The 20,392-nt window shown below is 43.6% G+C and overlaps 1 protein-coding gene across 1 annotated transcript in view; it reads left to right on the top strand.

Annotated features, from left to right (window-relative positions):
* LOC138661884 (NTPase KAP family P-loop domain-containing protein 1-like) overlaps nucleotides 1–18,730 on the top strand; it is a 31,424-nt gene extending 12,694 nt beyond the window's left edge. The window contains exons 2-5 of the mRNA XM_069746835.1: nucleotides 9,001–9,056; nucleotides 11,278–11,409; nucleotides 12,432–14,203; nucleotides 16,119–18,730. Of these exons, the coding sequence (XP_069602936.1) occupies nucleotides 9,044–9,056; nucleotides 11,278–11,409; nucleotides 12,432–14,203; nucleotides 16,119–16,433 (2,232 nt within the window). The 5' untranslated portion in view covers nucleotides 9,001–9,043 and the 3' untranslated portion in view covers nucleotides 16,434–18,730. The remainder of the gene's footprint in view (nucleotides 1–9,000; nucleotides 9,057–11,277; nucleotides 11,410–12,431; nucleotides 14,204–16,118) is intronic.
* Nucleotides 18,731–20,392: the final 1,662 nt, after the last annotated feature.

Here is a 20,392-nt window from a genome sequence, read left to right as displayed (position 1 = left end):
AGAAACAATAAAGGAAGACACTGAACGGAACACAGGAGCGGGATACATGGAGGCAGGGAAGCTGGAGCACAATGGAAGACACGAAGACTGGCAGACAAGCTGAACTGGAGGGAAGCAGGAGACGAAGGCGAAACTGCAAAGAAAAAACGGAAGGGATGACGGGAAAACGTAAAGACACACAGGCGGAAGGAACACAAGAAGTACCGGAAGGCCAAAAGTTCACGGTCTCCGATGGTATAATTGCGTTCAGAGGCAGAAAATGTTTTAGAGAAGAATCCGCAAGGAACCAGTCGACCCGTAGAGGATTTTTGAGAGAGCACCGCTCCAGCTCATCCACCTCAAGAACGAATGGCTTGTTAACCTCAGGATGGTGCAATACTGGAGCAGACGAAAAAGACTGCTTCAGAAGAACAAAGGCATTCTCGGCCTCCGGGGTCCAAATCTTCAGGTTGGAACCCTTGTGGGTGAGAGCAGAAAGCGGCTGAATCACAGACGAGAAATGGGATATGAACTGCCTGTAGTAATTAGCGAATCCCAGGAACCGTTGGATAGCCTTTATTCCATAGGGACGTGGCCAATTGAGAATGGCATTCACTTTCTCAGGGTCCATCTTGAGACCGGAATCCGAGATTATGTAACCAAGAAAGGGCAGCGAGGTCTGTTCGAAGAGACACTTCTCATATTTAGCATAAAGACGATTCTCTCTCAATCGTTGCAGGACCAAACGAACACTTCTTCTGTGGGATGGCAGATCCACAGAAAAAACCAGGATGTCATCCAAATACACCACAACACAAGAGTAGAGAAGGTCACGGAAAATATCGTTAACGAACTCCTGGAAGACTGCTGGAGCGTTGCAGAGGCCGAACGGCATGACCAGGTATTCATAATGGCCGTCTCGGGTGTTAAAAGCGGTCTTCCATTCATCGCCGGCACGAATACGGACAAGGTTGTACGCTCCCCAGAGATCTAACTTAGTAAAAATTCGGGCCCCTCTAAGTCGATCAAAGAGCTCTGGAATGAGGGGTAGAGGGTACTTGTTCTTGACTGTAATGTTGTTCAAGCCTCTGTAGTCGATGCAGGGTCGAAGCGAACCATCCTTTTTTTTGACAAAGAAGAATCCTGCACCTGCAGGGGAAGAGGACTTACGAATGAAACCTTTAGTCAAGTTGTCTTGAATGTATTCAGACATCGCTCTGGTCTCAGTTGAAGAAAGTGGGTAAATTCTTCCTCTAGGTGGGATGGAACCGGGAAGAAGTTCGATCGGGCAATCATAGGAACGATGTGGCGGAAGAGTCTCAGCCTCTTTTTTATCAAAAACATCGGCAAAAGTCCAATAAGGAGAGGGCAATCCGGAGGGAATGGAAACTGTCTGAGGAGGAACTACAGGACTAACGGACAATAGGCATCGCTTTTGACAAGTAGATCCCCAACGGAGCACATCACCCGAATGCCAGTCCAGAGTGGGTTCATGAGTTCGAAGCCACGGCAACCCAAGTAACAAAGCATGGGCAAGGTGAGGCAAGACATAAAAGGTGATCTTCTCCCGATGTAGGGCCTCGATCTGTAGTTCGACCTCCTCCGTAATTAGGGTGATGGCGTCTTGCAAGGGTCTCCCATCCACGGAAGCAACCAGACGAGGGGAATCCAAAGAGATAACTGGTATGCGAAGTCTCCGAACTGCCTCAAGACTGATAAAGTTGCCCGCCGCACCCGAATCCACATACGCAACCTCGGAAAATCGTTTAAGATTAAGAATAAGTAAGACAGAGAAAAACAGGGGTAGAGAGGAATCAGAAACACCTAGGGAGGCCTCTCTTACCTGTCCTAGGCGGAGGAGTTTTCCGGACGGTCAGGGCAGGATCGCAACAAGTGAGCAGCGCTACCACAATAAAAGCAGAGCCCTTGGGAACGTCTCTCCTGACGACGCTGCTCTGCCAACTTGACACGATCTACTTGCATGGGCTCAGGTCCAGAGGCAGCAGAGGACGTCACAGGGCGCGGACTCCCCGGCCTATGGACTGGTGGTAGGGAGCGAACAGGTTTCCTCTCCTTGGCGGTTTCACGGGTTCGCTCTTGGAAGCGTAGATCGATGCGTGTAGCGAGGGCTATGAGGTCCTCCAAAGAGGTGGGAGTATCTCGTCCAGCCAATTCATCTTTTATCTGACTGGACAGACCACGCCAAAAAGCCCCGACTAAAGCCTCGTTGTTCCACCCCAGCTCAGAGGCTAAAGTGCGAAAGCGAATAGCATATTGGCCTACCGTTAGAGAGCCTTGCTGGAGACTAAAAAGAGACTCCGTAGTGGAAGCTAATCGCCCGGGCTCATCGAAAACTTTGCGAAAGGTTTCCAGAAAAAATGCTAACTGAGAGACTATGGGGTCGTCCCGCTCCCAGAGGGGATTAATCCAGGCTAAGGCCTCTCCCTCTAAATGGGAAAAAATAAAAGCCACTTTGGCCCGATCAGTCGGGTATTGCTGGGGAAGAAGATCAAAGTGGAGACGGCACTGGTTTAGGAACCCCCTACAGAGTTTGGGATCACCGCAATACTTGGGAGGTTTGCCGAGATGAGGCGGCGGGTGAGATAAGGAGGAAGAGTTTGGGTCCTGTGACACCACCTGAATAGGGGGCGTAGGGACAGACTGCAGGTTGAATAAATGGTCGTCAATGGAGGCCATATAAGTCAGCATGCGTGCCTGCGTATGACGCTGCTGGGAGAGCTCTTGCTGAAGGCTCGCTAGATGTGAAGCACTAACTGGGTCGGCGGCCTGTAATGAGGTCAAACGGGACTCCATTTTTTTCAAAAACGACATGATGCGCTGTTGATTGTCGCGCAAATGTCCCAGTTCCTTTTGGGCAGAAAACGCGGCACCTGCGGAGTCCATGGCCTGAGTGTTCTGTTACGCTATCTGAGACGAAAGCGAGAGTGGACCCTCTGGACCGTGGCAAGGTACTACCTCCGGGCGAGCGGACCAGATGTTAACCAACCCCTATACAGGGATTGGCTGGGGCAGGCCCGAAGAAGACTCTACCACGGTAGCAGATACCAGAAGGGACGGCTCAGGGAGAAACAATAAAGGAAGACACTGAACGGAACACAGGAGCGGGATACACGGAGGCAGGGAAGCTGGAGCACAATGGAAGACACGAAGACTGGCAGACAAGCTGAATTGGAGGGAAGCAGGAGACGAAGGCGAAACTGCAAAGAAAAAACGGAAGGGATGATGGGAAAACGTAAAGACACACAGGCGGAAGGAACACAAGAAGTACCGGAAGGTACGAGCACTAGAGCAGAAGAGGCCAGAGACAAAGCAAAAAGCAATTGACACTCAGGCACCTCCTAGCAGGGGAGGTGGCCTGAAATAGTGAGGGTCTCACCGGGATTGGTTGGAGTGCCGGATCCCGGAAGTAGGAGAAACCAGACAGGAGCGCAGGCGCCCTCCAGAGAACCCCGCGCGCCGGCGCAGACACCGAACATCCCCATCAAGACGAGGAGGAGGCGGGACCAGGAGACGACGAGCGCGCCGTCCCCCGGAAGTAACGCGGCGGGGACGAGCAGCGGCTGAAGGAGCCGGCGCCGCAGAAGAAGCAGGAGGAATGACGTGCTGGGACCCGAACGAAGTGCAGCCAGCGCAAGCAGGGGCAGCGCGCCGGCGGCCAGAAGCGGCGCGACGCGGATGAGCAGCGGCGGCCGTAACACACGTCGCCACCAGGATCAGCCGAATGATTCACTGACTGACGCCATCTTTGTACAGGAGGAGCTCATGTGCAGTTTTAATGTGACTGCTGCTATCTGTCTGCACAAAGATGGCGGCGGTCTGATTTACTGCGCCTGCACAAAATACGCGCAGGTGCAGTGAATCATTCGGCTGATCCTGGCGGCAGATGCGTGACGTGTCTACAGGCAGAGGAAGCCGGTCACATTAAAGGGATTTTCCCATGAAGGAAAGTTCATTTTAAAAATTGAGTGTGTCTGACCGTGTAGGGAGCATACCACATCTCCTGGGCAGGGGAGGAAGCAAAAGACAATACTGACATTACAGCAGGAGATCACAGAGGATACATTTTGTGAGGTAAAATGTTTCACTGACTGTTTTTAAAAAATATTTTACCTCACAAAATGTATCCTCTGAGATCTCCTGCTGTAATGTCAGTATTGTCTTTTGCTTCCTCCCCTGCCCAGGAGCTGTGAGCACATAGGGGGGGAGATTCTCAACGCTGCCAAGCCTGCCCCCATCGTGACATTACCGCCCTCCCAATGCCATAGCTTCAGGCCTCCATCTAGTTTAGTATAAACCCCCAACTCACACTTAACAATGGACCGCACGCTGATAACACCTGGATGGCAATGTGAGCTGTCTGTGACTTTCAAAGACTCAAAAACTTGTGTGGCTGATTTTGATCTTTGACGCTGATAAAAAAAAAAAAAAAGACATCTTTGTGATTTTTGCTCAGACACACGGTCCACAAAAAAAAACAAGGACAAGCGAATAGCTCTATAGACTATATGGATACATGTTCTATCTGTGAAAATCATGGCTACAGCACGTACGTGAAAAATGGATGTCTGAATGAGGCCTTACTGAGTAGCTACCTCCAAACACTGGCACTGGCATAAGTTTCCTTTCTTCCTGAGTCCTAACTTACATACTTTATCGAAACCTGGAAGACAACAGCTCCAACATCAAACACTCCCAGTGTATCCTGAGCGCTAAGACACTTGTAGGGGATCCAGAAAGAGCAGAAATGGTTGGATGTTGTGCGGCAGCCCGTGCTGATGCCAAAGACTAGGTAATGGGAGTAATACAAAAAACTGTGACTTCAGGTCAGTACTGGAAATAGTGTCAGCGCTGAAGGTTCAGTATGTGTACCTTATGGGTATGTGCACACACTGCGGATCCGCAGCTGCGGGTCCGCAGCGGTTTCCCATGCGTTTACAGTATAATGTAAACCTATGGGAAACGAAATCCGCAGTAGACATGCTGCGGAAAAAAACGTGCGGAAATGCAGCGGTTTACATTCCGCAGCATGTCAATTCTTTGTGCGGATTCCGCTGCGGGTTTACACCTGCTCCAATAGAAAACTGCAGGTGTAAACCCGCAGCAGAATACGCAATAGAAACCGCAATAAATCCGCAGGAAAAATCTGCAGCCCTCACAGATACGGGTGCACATACCCTATAGCTGTACAAACACCCTGAAACTATATGTATGGTTATACAGTCACATGGAAAAATGTTTTTTTTTATACAGTTCCTTTTAAAAAATATTTTCTTTTGGAAATGATTTGCATTATTAATTCTACCATAACGCACCAAAACGTGTCTGAAGGTTATACTCAAGGCTATACTGATCCCTGTTTACTGGATGACCACCACATCAAAACCCTGTCATGGGCAGCCCAATCTCCAGACCTGAACCCTATTGAAAACCTCTGGAATGTAATCAAGAGGATGATGGATAGTCACAAGCCATCAAACAAAGAAGAACTGCTTACATTTGTGCACCAGAAGCAGTGTGAAGACTGGTGGAAAGCATGCCAAGACGCATGAAAGCTGTGATTAAATATCATGGTTATTCCACAAAATATTGATTTCTGAACTCTTCCGGAGTTAAAACATTAGTATTGCTGTTTCTAAATGATTATGAACTTGTTTTCTTTGCATTATTTGGAGGTCTGAAAGCACTGGGATTTTTTTTCAGAAAAAAATGCAAAATGTATTGCTTGGAAATTCGGAGACATGTGGTAAGAAGTTTATAGAATAAAATAACAATTTATATTTTACTCAAAAATATACCTAGAAAGAAAAAAATCAGACAAACTGAACATTTTGCAGTGGTCTCTTAATTTTTGCTGTATATGTATATATATATATATATATATATATATATATATATATATATATATATATATATATCTGTTATCTACAAGTGCTTCTCACAAAATTAGAATATCATCAAAAAGTTAATTTATTTCAGTTCTTCAATACAAAAAGTGAAACTCATATTATATAGAGTCATTCCAGAGTGATCTATTTCAAGTGTTTGTTTCTGTTAATGTTGATTATTATGGCTTACAGCCAATGAAAACCCAGAAGTCATTGTCTCAGTAAATTAGAATACTTTATAAGGCTGTGTTCACACGTTGCGGTTTTTTCGCGGTTTTTCCCGATAAAAACGCTATAAAACCACCAAAAAAACGCATACAATAAGCATCCCATCATTTAGAATGAATTCCGCATGTTTTGTGCACATGATGCGGTTTTTTCCACGAAAAACGGCAAAAAACGCAGCATGTTCATTAATTTTCCGTTTTTTTTGTGGATTCCCCACTCCAAAATGCATTGGGAAGTGTCCGGAAAAAAACGTGGCAAAAACGCGTCAAAACCGCGGCAAAAACGCATGCGGTTTTCTTGCGGATTTCTTGCAGAAAATGTCCGGAATTCTCAGGAATTTTCTGCAAGAAATCCTGAACGTGTGCACATAGACTTACACCAGCTTCAAAAATTATTTTAAAATCTGAAATGTCGGCCTACTGAAATGTATGTTCAGTAAATGCACTCAGTCCTTGGTTGGGGCTCCTTTTGTATCAATTGCTGCATAAATGCGGTGTGGCATGGAGGCGATCAATCTGTGGCACTGCTGAGGGGTTATGGAAGCCCAGGTTGCTTTGATAGCAGCCTTCAGCTCGTCTGCATTGTTGGGTCTGGTGTCTCTCATCTTCCTCTTGACAATACTCCATAGATTGGTCTCTATGGGGTTAAGGTCAGGCGCGTTTGCTGCCAATCAAGCACAGTGATACTGTTGTTTGTAAACCAGGTATTGGTACTTTTGGCAGTGTGGACAGGAGCCAAGTCCTGCTGGAGAATGACATTTCCATCTCCAAAAAGCTTGTCGCCAGATGGAAGCATGAAGTGCTCTAAAATCTCCTGGTAGACGACTGCGCTGACTTTGGTCTTGATAGAACACAGTGGACCTACACCAGCAGATGCTCCTTGTGAATCTCCCCAAATTTTTAAATGGCCTTTTCTTAACAGCGTTTGCTGTAAAGAAGATATGATAAATCCTTTCTTTTTTTTTGTTTCTCATGTTTAAAATAAAGGTCCATGTCCCCACCCCCTCTGCGCCCGCCGGCTGTTCTTAAAATACTCACCCGGCTCCCTCGCAGCGTCCTGTCCTCGCTGCACCTTCTACTGTATGAGCGGTCACGTGGTGCCGCTTATTACAGTGATGAATATGGGGCTCCACCCCTATGGGAGGTGGAGCCACATATTCATTACTGTAAATGAGCGGCACCACGTGACCGCTCATACAGTAGAAGGTGCGGCCAGGACAGGAAGCAGCGCCAGCCAGCGAGGGAGCCGGGTGAGTATTTTAATAACAGCAGGCGGGCGCACGGGGGGTGGGAGGGGGGTGGGGACATGGACCTTTATTTTAAACACGAGAAACAAAAAAAAAAAAGGATTTATCATATCTTCTTTACAGCAAACGCTGCTGCAGAGAAGATATGAATCGCGGCTTCAGCACCAGATGCAGGGGACAGTGCTAAACTTTAGCGCTGTCTCCTGCACGGTGCGTGTGGTACCCAGTGGGCACACGGGCGGCACACGTGTGCCACACTGATGTGCCACAGAAACGCACGGGAACACGGACACGTTTAACTCCAGTACCGATTTTTCCGGTACCGGAATTATCTGGACGTGTGGGACTGCCCTAAGGCTGAATTCACACGATGCGGATTTAGTGCGCATCCGCAGCGGATTTTTCAGCGCAGAAACGCTGCAGTTCAGCACAGTGATTTACAGTACAATGTAAATCAATAGCAAAAAAAAAAAAGCTGTGCTAACGGTGCGGAAAAATCCGCCTAAAAACCGATGCGGAACAAAAGAAGTACCATGCTACTTCTTTTGTGCGGAACTGCAGCATTTCTGAGCCCTTCCATGATAGAAAATCAGCACAAAATCCACATCAAAACCGCGCAAAATCCGCAGCAAATCTGCACCTGCGGTTTCTTCCAGGAGATGCGGATTTTGTGCAGAAAATTCTGCACCCCAATCTGCAAGGTGTGCACATAGCCTAAAGGATAGGTGTTTTGGATGGGCTGAGTGACATGGGGGAAAAATGTGAACATTTATTGATTGTGACTAATAGATTACATCCAATGTGACGTTAATGCGAATGTTCAGTATCTTGTCATGTTTGAGTTAGTAAGAAATACTTTGTTCCTTTGCTAATCTTACTGGAAATGTGTAACTAATGACAACTGGATATTCCCTTATCTATACACAGGGATCATTAACACCAGTGAGTTTTCTTGTACGAGAAAATCAGTCCAAGTTTCAGCAGTCATTTTATATCAGAGTTTGGACAGTGTCAGTATTTACCATCAGACTTTGGTCCGAGTTTCATCCGTTTTTTTTTGGAAAAAAACAAAGAAAAGTTTCTCTATACTTTTCTTTGGACCGGTATATTTGCATTGCTGATTTTGATTCGATACTTGGATTAATATCGGACATGTGCAATTTTGCGCCGTCCCAGCCACCCCATCCCCCCCGTCCACAATAAAATCACAGACAAGTGAACGACCCCATCCGCTATAACAGGTAAGAGTAGTAAACATGAAAAACACCGCTAGAAAAACTGACATCTGAATGTGCCCTTACATTGTGAGCCCCGATTACACAGTGTAGACCACCTAATGGAAATGCTAATTCCTAGCGGTCTATTTCTTTATACGTTTCCAGGAGAACTAATAAAGAAACAGAAGTCTAATAAAAGATTCTAAAAATGGTCCAAAAATCTTTTATTTATTTTATATGGCGTACACAAATATTTACTTAAACCGACCTAACATTATATCTATATATTACACATATATGTATCTAAGATAATAAATAAGTAAGAATGATACAAGGGAGGGGCAGGGGATTACATGTCCGGATGCCGAGGACTTTGGTCCTAATGAGAGTTCACGTTCAGAAGTGTTTCTTCTATTTTCCGCAGGTGTAAGGATCTCCTGAGAAGTCGCCCATTATAAAGTGATGACATGGTGTGTCCTGGTAAGGAGACGTTTCACCCTTTTTATACTCATTTTCTTCTTATCATTATTCCAATACCCCCCATTGCCCAATACTCGCCCTCGCCATCCTCACTAATTCCTACACCACAGTGTTAATATTCTGCAGCCATTAAATCCGCGTTATCTTATCGGCCCTATATTACCCCTCCGCTTATCGTCACTTCTTTAATCATTACATATATAGTAAGCAGAAAGAGCGCACCCAGTCTTCCATATGAATCCATGGATTATGCCTTTGGATTTTCTAACATTCTTTAACCCCTTCCTAATGGGAACTTTTTTCCTCTTTTGACACTTTCAGAATTTCCTTCCCTTCTTCTTCTTCTTCTTCCAAAAGCCATAACTTTTTTTATTTTTTCAGCAGATGTAGCAGTACGAGGGTTTATTTTTTTTAAAGGACAATTTTTACTTATGAATAACATCATTCACTTCACTATGTCAAAAAAAAAAACAGAAAAATAATTCCAAGTGATGTGAAATGGTGAAAAAAAAAACCCACAATTCTCCATTGTTTTTTGTTTTTTTACAGCAGTCATTATAATTCTACAGGTCAATAAAAAAAAAAATAGTGTCGTTATTTTTCCAAATTTAGTAAATTTTTAATTTTCCTGTTGATTAACCAGTATGAGGGTTTATTTGTGGTGTGGCAAGATGATGTATGTATTGATACCACGCACCCATTCAATAGGATGTTTTGATCACTTTGCATGTTCTTATTTTAACGAGGATGTGTCCATGTACTGCCAGCACTGATTTGGTAGTGTTAGGGCTCGCACAACCGTATTAATCGGTCTAAGCGTGATCCGACAAAATGGAGGCAAATGTTAGTCTATGGAGCTATGCTCGTGTCCGATTTTATCCTCAGACCGAGCTGTTACAAGGATGAAATCGTAGTATGTCTGAGTTTGGATTGCACTTGGCCATGCCAGTCATTGAGTGTGTGAAAAATATAGGACTGCACTTGGGTGGCATCTGAGTGCAGTCATATTTCGGCACACTGAGAGAATGGAGAAAATGGAGAATATTTTCTCTCCATCTTCTCCTCACAGTGTGCTCAGACTCTCGGATCACACGATGCTGACACTCTAAGACTGTTATTAGCATAATTGACATGATGGTCTCAGATGAGAAAATCTATGGTTGTGTGACCCTGGCCTTAGTGTATATAGGGAGACAACCCAAACTGGTAACACCCAGTTGTCAATTTATTCTTATTTATTCTAGAAGAAAAAGACAGAGAAATGGCACAACGAGATCGGAGGGAGTGTATCAGGAGAGGTCTCCAGTCTCTTACTTCCAGTCTCCATGATTTCGCTGTTTTGAGGACCCATTCGCTTCATATGACTGTGATGCCATTGGTCCTTTACCTGATCTAGCCACAAAAGCGGCAGGCATTCTACAGGGCCAGCTACATTTTCACAAATGTGGCGCCCCCTGCTGTCAGGAGAGTGTTGGTCCACCTCTCCATGTGGATGATGCATCCACCTTCATGGAACCTCCTCAATGAGCCATTGTGGGTAGCCGTTAAAGGGAATCTGTCACCAGATTTTTGCCACCTAACCTGAGAGAAGTATAATATAGGGGAAGAGACCCTGATCCCAGCGATGTGTCACTGACTGGGATGCTTCCTGTAGTTTAAATAGGATGATGGTTTTATCAGCAGAAGATTATTACTAGAGGACCAGTAAACCTGCTGCCAGATAGTCCACCCACACCCTCCACCACTGATTGGCAGCTTTCTGCCTGTGCACAGTGTATACAGAAAGCAGCCAATCAGTGGTGTGGGCGGGGTTATACAGAGCTCAGCTTTCAGAGAACTGCTAGATCTGCAGCAGAGAAAACTGTGATTTTATCAAAACTGCAGCAAGCAGCCCAATAAGCGAAACATTGCTGGAATCAGGGTCTCTGGCCCTACTCTCCAAAAGGGTAGCAAAAACCTGGTGACAGATTCCCTTTATATCGTGTCCATATATTACGCATTCAGGCATGTATTACTACAGATCACTAGAACGGCCGTCATCAGAGAAGGATTGTTTCATGGATATTTCCTGTAGAAACAACGTCGGTATCCTGAGACCTGCACTCCTGGCAACTAACACTAAGGCCTCATGCCCACGGCCGTATCATGGGCTTGTATTGTCTGGGTGGGCTCTTTTACGTGCCACCAAGTGATAGAATCTCTCTTTGCTTTCATCCTTAAGGTTTTGAGACAAAAGATGACGTCTACTGCTACTCGCTGGCGAAAGCTTTGTATTACGTCGTATCCCCTGTGACGGTCGGGTTTTATGCTCCGTGGGGAAGACGCAAAGATTTCCTTCTCAACAAGGTCGAATGTGAGTAAATGGCTATAAAATCCGGTTCCTATCAATTTGCCATAAAGTTGTCATCTCAGGACACAACAATGGAAGAAGTCATTTCAACGTACAACCATGGCGCTATATTCTGACAATAAGACAGATTCTGGACCACCGTAACGCTGCAGACCCCCGGTAGATGTCAAATTCACCCCTTCTATAATATATCATTATAATTTGTATGATAGGGAATGTCTGGTGTCTCCATCCCATCAGGTGTGGAGAGCTTCTGCTATATGTGGGCGGGGCAATTTCCACGGCAGCCATCTGGTTTCCTGGGCAACTGTCCCGCCCTTATACTGCAGCAGCTCTCCACACCTGATGTAAGAACAGAGGCGCCAGCGAACCCTTGCAATCTAAATGCTTGATGAAGGTCAGACCCTTCTGCAATTGTCACATTTCTAAAATAAACTAATTTTATTAACAAATAAATAATAATAAGAAAGAAAAAAAAAGTCTCTAAAAGGAAGGCCCCTTCATGGCCCAAATGGTCTTCAGATTCATCTCTGGATATCAGCCCCTCTGAAATACTACAAGGTAAAACATAATTTATTCTTCATTGATAAAGAGAGTAATAAAGAAATTAAAAGTAAAAAAAAGCATATTTAAAACTCTGTAATTAATGTTAATTTTTCAAAATAAAAAAAAGTAATTAACCCAAATAGTAAACGCAATTATGAGAAGAAAAAAAAGCGCCAGAATTTATTTTTTTCTGTAATTTTTTTTTTTTATTAAAAATGATTAAAATGTCATATTCACCCCCCAAAATTTAATAATATAAATGTAAAAAGTTATGAGTCTAAAAAATGGTGACACAAACCAATATTTTTTTTTTATCACAAACAAAAAAAAACTATACATGTTTGATTTCACCGAGACCTGGGAAATAATGTACTACTAGTCAGATCATATTTTACACTAGATTTTACAACTAAAAGAGGTTACGGGTTAATAAAACAATTCCTATAAATGTAGACATGAATTCTCCACTGTGATTGCAGCATACCTCTGTCTCGAAGCATGGAAGAAAGAGAAAGAAGAAGTGGAGAGGACTGGGCAACGAACGAGAAATTGCAAAGGAAAAGATCTCATCAAACTCATCTTTCTGATGATATTTTACCATCCGGTGATCACAGAAAAACACAAGCATCGAGAGAATATACGTTACTGCTTTATCCGCTTTAGCGCATGGGAATTTGCTGGCAGTGACCAGCTCTGGGCAGGGCTGATCACCACCCTCTGTGATGGTATTGAAAACTGCTTCGGCCTGGCACCTATTAGTATCTACCGAGCGGTAGGCAGAAAAACCAAAATCCTAGAAGGTCCGTTCAAGCAGGAATGGGTTAGTAAGAAGTTCCTCTGTATCCCGCTTTGGGTTGCCACTTTGCTGGTGATCTTCATTGGAATCACCGTGGGGGCCCTGATCCTGGTATTTGGCTTTCCATTTGGTGATCCCGCCGGAGATATGTTGGCTGCCGCGGAAGGTGTTGGAGCGACCGTGGTTGGCCTTTCGGCGGCCGGAGCGATCAGAGTAGCGATTGTGGTGATCCGAAATGCCGTTGTGACTCAGAAAGGTAAAGTGGAACAAAAAATGAATCGAACCGATATGAGCTCCCAGTTGGGTTTCATGAGCGACGTGAAAAGAGAGGTTAAGATCATCACCCGTTACCTTCAACTCATGGAAATCTTCCAAAGACAAAAAATCAAAGTTGTACTCGAGATCACGAACTTGGACAGATGCATGCCAGACAAGGTGATCGGGGTCCTAAACGCCATGAATATCCTTCTGTCTGATCCAAATGCCCCATTCATTTCCATTTTGGCCGTGGATCCTCACATCATCATAGATTGCGTCGAAAGCTCTCAGTTCATGAAAGGGATGGCCAACAACGGCTATCAGATCTTAAACCGAATAATCACGTTACCGTTTTGTATCCCGAGAATGGACTGTGACACTAAATTATCCATACTGAAAAATATTGTTGACGGCAAAGGCGAGCTGGTCAGAGATACTGAAGAAGGTAACACGTTGGAGAACGAGGCTTCGAATGAGAAAGACTTCCTGTTATACCAACAAACTGTCCCCAACACCGACCATGACACCAGTGGCGACCCATTGACCGTGAGAGCCTTAAATGAGGAGCACAACAGCTGTTTCCAAGAAAAAGGGCCAACGACCAAAAATCTAATAGATGAAGCCTTCGATTATCTTTTTGACGAGAGCATGAGGGACTATATCACTGACAACGTTGTGCATATCAGAAGGATTGTAAATACTATCACCATAACCATCAGACTGATGATCAGGGAGGTTCCAAAAAGCCAAATACAACCACGAAAAGTGACCGAATGGGTGCTCCTGGCTACCCAATGGCCGTGTCGTCTCAGCTGGATATTGCAGTGCATTGAGGACGAGCAACAAAGGAGATGCCTGGATGAACAAGAACCCAACGGTGAATATGCTTCATACTCCAAAACTTTCCTTTGGGATGTTTTTGAGAAGTCTTTAGAAGAGTTGGATGCAATGAAAGCTAGTCTAAATCGACTACTGGAGTTGGATGGAGATCCTGAGATCTTCCACAACCTCTTGTATGAGAGCTTTACTGTGAAAGATGCCAATTTTTTTGTGCCGTTCACTGTGAATTTAGATGTTTCCATTAAAAGACAAATGGAGCTTCTACGAGGCAGCAACAATATGTGGGAACTAAAGAAAAGCAACCGGTTGACTATGCTGTCATTGCTGAACATGAGCGTGGAAGAGGTGTGCAAAGAGGTAAGTGTGGAGTTTTGGGTCTGGTACCTATCATTTGATATCAATGGGGTTGTACGGGATTAGAAAATAAAATAGGACTGTTTTTCAAGTGAAATCTTGAATATATTTCATAGGAACTCCTCCTCCCATTCAAAGCTCAAAAAAAAGTTTAGTGACGTGGTCAGGCATTCCATGTTCTAGTGAGAGGTGCTGACTTGTTTGTCTGCCCCCTGCAAAGAGTTTTCCCGGACTTTACTATTGCTATCATATCCATAGGCTAGGACATAAATGTCATATCGGTGGGGATCCAGCTCCTAGCGCCCCCTCCCACAAGTTGATTGAAAAAGCCGCTGTGCACCCAGAGAAGTACTGTTCCGTAAATTGCATAGTGGCCAAGAGTGGTATCGCAAGCTTTTGCCCATTCAATCATTTCATTTTGAGGGTGGCAGGAATTAGAATCCCACTGATCTGACATTGATGACTCATACTAGTTAATGTTCATCATTAGTAAAGTCCCAGAAAACCCCTTTAATGGATTATTGCAAAATTGATAATGTGGTCTCAGTTTTCTGTATAGATAGAATTAATCCTGTGTGCCAATACAACCTTTTTTAAAAATGAGCACTGATTTGCAACTATCAACTGATGACCCTTCAGCCTTCTCATTAGCCATCCTCAAGTAGTCGGTGGAGAAAGCTCAGATGCACCTACTGACCCTTTCTAAAAACAAAATATCTCACAGCCACAGTTCAGCTAAGCTATGCTGAAGATCAAACCGATGCCAGCTGCATATGCACTTTGTGACACTAATTAAAAAAAAACAGATGCAGCAATGACCCTGTCTGATAAAACATTCTCCAGATCCTCTTTTGGCATCCTCATTGCCCTGACAGCCGTATTGTAGCACAGCTCAGCTATTCTATCCCCAGCTCTGCTATACAGTTGAGAACATTACTATGCTCTGACCCATCAATGAAATGTGGAGCTTATAAATAGTAATGAATATCAGTCAAATAGTGGATCACAGTCACTACATTGAAAACTATTAATGATCGCCTGATGCATATAAGAACTGCCAATGTTAAGATTTATCTCTATCAGGAAGCACAGATGAGAGCAGAGGAAGGGGCCTGCAGCACTGAGGAAAAGCAGGGTGTTGATGAGAAATGTAGATTTGGCAGGTAACCAGTCATTCAGCTCTACAAAGCTAGATGCACAGGGGAGCAGAAGGAGATAAAAAAAAGGTACAAGAAAGAAACTTTATAGTGGGCTTGTACTGTATGTTAAAGGGGTTGTCCGGCCTTTTGGTACGAGTCTGCAGTCATTCTATGTGACTGCAGACTTGTGAATCCTCCACGATATGCAAAAACAAAAAGCAAAAAAAGAGCACTCACTATCCAAATGAATTTTTAGTCTTTATTGTGGCATTAAAATAACAGCAGGGTCCCACAGGGAGATCAGTAGTGTCAGGAGACGACGGATTTTCAGCAGCAAAAACGCAGCAAATAACGATACCTGCGTTTTTGCTGCGTTTTTTACAACACCCATTCAAGTCAGTGGGTGAAAAAACGCAGCAAAAACGCTGAAAGAAGTGACATGCTCTATGTAAAAAAAAAAACGCAGCAAAGCACAAAATACTGATCAAACAAAAAACCAACGTGTGTGCATGAGATTTCTGAAATCTCATAGGCTTTGCTGGTAGTGTAAAAAGCAGCTGAAAATTAGCATTAAAAAAAACCACAGCAAAAAAGTCCTGTGTGAACTTATCCTAAGGACGAAAATAATGCCCAATGGACTAGACTGTTTCACCCTACAACTCTGCAGTCCTATAGTGGAGATAGTCTTCTCTTTTACTGCAATTCATAGTAATATATTAACGTTATGCCCCGCCCCCGAGGAGCATGTCGACTCAACACTTATCTTTTCTTCTCTTTAGATGAACAAACTAGGATTTCGAGAGGAGAACCTTCAACATTATCAGCAGAAGATTAAGGACCACAACCTACATGGCAGAGCGCTTGTATACAGTGATAATAATGAGATAAAAGATGTGTTATCTATGGGTCTTGGAGACTGGACACTTTTCAGCGTGTACTTCCTCGGGGTGCTTCCTCCACCTCCTGCAGTCCCTGCATCTGCCCCAGTGATTGGCAAACAAGAAGCTACAAAACTTGGGGCTGGATCCCAAGAGAATATATTAAAAAAGAGCAAGATGTCTCTGTATGTATCAGATGATGATATTTTCTCTTAAGTTCTCTTCCAAACATTTCACATTTTCTTTGAACGCCTAATAGAAATCAGCAGTCTGATAAAGAGACATTCCATTAACCCTAAAGTGTATTTCCACCCAAAATTTTAAACATGACCATCTATTATAAAATCAGATGTTTTTGTGGCAGCCACAGTTAATATTAGTTTCTTATTGATTCCGAGATAATGACATTTTTATGTTTTGTTGTGGAAGACATTATCCTGAACAGTAAGTGCAACTATATTGGCTACACAGTATTTTTCCATCAGGTCCTTGGATAATAACTAAGGCTACAACATGTAAGATCGTTGTTCTTGGTGCAGAATTTCAGCAGAATCATCAACATTCAGACAACGTGCGATAATAAAACACCTCTATATACAGTAGATAACACAGTATTCACCATTCACAATAGATGTCACAGCTCACCTCCCCCTCCTGTACAATGACTGATAATACCTCTGTATACAGTAGATAACACAGTATTCACCATTCACAATAGGTGATGTCACAGCTCACCTCCTCCTGTACAATGACTGATAACATCTCTATATACAGTAGATAACACAGTATTCACCATTCACAATAGGTGATGTCACAGCTCACCTCCTCCTGTACAATGACTGATAATACCTCTGTATACAGTAGATAACACAGTATTCACCATTCACAATAGATGTCACAGCTCGCCTCCTCCTCCTGTACAATGACTGATAATACCTCTGTATACAGTAGATAACACAGGATCCACCATTCACAATAGGTGATGTCACAGCTCACCTCCTCCTGTACAATGACTGATAACATCTCTATATACAGTAGATAACACAGTATTCACCATTCACAATAGATGTCACAGCTCGCCTCCTCCTCCTGTACAATGACTGATAACACCTTGATATACAGTAGATAACACAGGATCCACCATACACAATAGGTGATGTCACAGCTCACCTCCTCCTCCTGTACAATGACTGATAACACCTTTATATACAGTAGATAACACAGGATCCACCATTCACAATAGGTGTCACAACTCCCCTCCTCCTGTACAATGACTGATAACACCTTTATATACAGTAGATAACACAGGATCCACCATTCACAATAGGTGATGTCACAGCTCACCTCCTCCTCCTGTACAATGACTGATAACACCTTTATATACAGTAGATAACACAGAATCCACCATTCACAATAGGTGATGTCACAGCTCACCTCCTCCTCCTGTACGACTGATAACACCTCTATATAGAGTAGATAACACAGGATCCACCATTCACAATAGCTGATGTCACAGCTCACCTCCTCCTCCTGTACAATGACTGATAACACCTCTATATACAGTAGATAACACAGGATCCACCATACACAATAGGTGATGTCACAGCTCACCTCCTCCCCCTCCTGTACATTGACTGATAACACCTCTATATACAGTAGATAACACAGGATCCACCATTCACAATAGGTGATGTCACAGCTCACCTCCTCCTCCTGTACAATGACTGATAACACCTCTATATACAGTAGATAACACAGGATCCACCATTCACAATAGGTGATGTCACAGCTCACCTCCTCCTCCTGTGCATTGAGTAATAACACATCCATATAGACCTTTGCCCAGTGTAAAAAGTAACTGCCTTTTATTTTTCCCACAAATCAATAGTACACGCAAAAATAAGAAACATTATAATATAAATAGATTTTTTCCCATTACTGAGATAGGAGATGACGGTTGGTGCTCAGAAAGTTCTATGGAGAAGTGTAACTGTTGTTTCAGCAGAACCTGCAGCAGGATGTCAGTGTCGGCCTACAGCTCCTCCCTCCTCCATAGAATCTCGGAAGCACCAACTGTCATCTCCTATCTCAGTAATGGGAATATCAGTCTTCACTGAAGATTTTACTCACGAATTGATAAAGATGGAAAAAGAATCAGATTCCTCTGATGAGATCTATTCCAGAGTTGGATGTTTCCATGAGCACCATTGATGTATGAAATTAAAATGAAAACCCTGGGGCATGCTCAGATAACGCCTCTATACAGACAAATAGGGTTGGAGCCAGTTTATTGCTGCTAATGTTCATGTTAAGGACAGAAAGTGGGAATCTAATATTTTTTTTATTTTTATAGATTGATTATAGACAGAAATATGAATACTTTTTTTTTTAACACTTTGAATGCCTGCTCAGTGACATTGTCATCCCAAATATGTGATGTTCTGTGAACTTTTCTGAATATTAGTAATATCAGGTTTTTTTTTTAATGAAAGGCGCACTATATGTTTTTAATAAAATGATGACTGGAACGTCTAAATATTCTGTTCTGCTTCTTTCTATCTCATTTATTTCATGCTGCTTATGTAACAGATACGACATAGCTGCAGTATATTTCGCAGGGCTTTGCAGACACTGAACAAAATTGGGATCACAAAGTAATTGGTCTCCAAAGTATGGTTTTGGGGTGTAGAAGAAAAGTGGATGAATGAAGAAGAACCCACACAAATATAAGGAGAAACTGCAAAGAAAATCCAGGTAGCGGTCTCGGTCAGCTTCATATCCTGGACCCAAGCGCTGCAATAATACGGAGCCGACCCCTGGGGTCCGGGGATCATTTCCAGCTACATTCAGAGACAAAAACATAAATGAACATGGTAGAAAACCCCAAGGGTCCCATTACCCTACATGTGTACATTTCTGGCTATAACTTGAGCAAATCTACTTACACACGTCGATTGGCGTTTATTTAAAGATAATCTGTCACCAGGTTTTTGCCGCCAAATCTTAGGGCAGCATAATGTAGAGGAAGAGACCCTGATTCCAGCGATATGTCACTTACTGGGCTGCTTCCTGCAGTTTTGATAAAATCAGTTTTTTATCTGCTGCAGATCTAGCAGTTCTGACTAGAGTTTTGCGACTTTTGCTTTTTTAGGATCGAGTCGGGTTTCGCGAAACCCGACTTTGTCAAAAGTCGGGTCGGGTGAAATCGGCCGATTATTGCGAAAAGTCGGGGATCGACCAAAACACGAAACCCAATGCAAATCAATGGGGAATCAAAGTCGGCAGTGAGTGGAGGCCAGGAAAACACCTACAGTGCCCATTTTAATGCCAAAAACATCAATTATTATTACTTAAGCTTGTCAATCTTAATTTACTTTATAATAATAGTTAGGCATTGAAAACTGGAGGTCATTTGGCTAAAGTTGTGGGGGGGGGGGGGGGGGGGGCTGGCTCAAGATTTTCATGGGCACAGGAAACGCGGAATACGTCACGGCGTTGGAGCAGGGAGAGGTAAGTATTTCAACTTTGCAAGTGCTGTGATCCTAAGCAAGTGGGGGGGGCCCACTAGTTGGCACTGGCACTGGCGCGCGCCGCGGCAAATTTTAGGCCACGCCTCTGACCACACCCATTTCACAACTAGTCACACCCATATCTACGTGCCAACCACACCCATTTAGCACTGCTGATCACACTGTTTAATAAAGAATAATTATAAACAAAAAAATATGGCCACACAGTGCTCCATACTGTATAATGACTGCACATGATGCTCCATACTGTATAATGGCCACACATGATGCTCCATACTGTATAATGGCCACACATGATGCTCCATACTGTATAATGACGGCACATGATGCTCCATACTGTATAATGACTGCACATGATGCTCCATACTGTATAATGGCCACACATGATGCTCCATACTGTATAATGACGGCACATGATGCTCCATACTGTATAATGGCCGCACATGATGCTCCATACTGTATAATGGCCGCACATGATGCTCCATACTGTATAATGGCCGCACATGATGCTCCATACTGTATAATGACTGCACATGATGCTCCATACTGTATAATGGCCACACATGATGCTCCATACTGTATAATGGCCACACATGATGCTCCATACTGTATAATGGCCACACATGATGCTCCATACTGTATAAT

Source organism: Ranitomeya imitator, chromosome 2 (genome assembly GCF_032444005.1).
Source record: "Ranitomeya imitator isolate aRanImi1 chromosome 2, aRanImi1.pri, whole genome shotgun sequence".
In the NCBI taxonomy this organism is placed as follows: Eukaryota; Metazoa; Chordata; class Amphibia; order Anura; family Dendrobatidae; genus Ranitomeya; species Ranitomeya imitator.
Note: the sequence above shows the minus strand (reverse complement) of the source record. Positions and strands in the feature narration are given on the sequence as shown.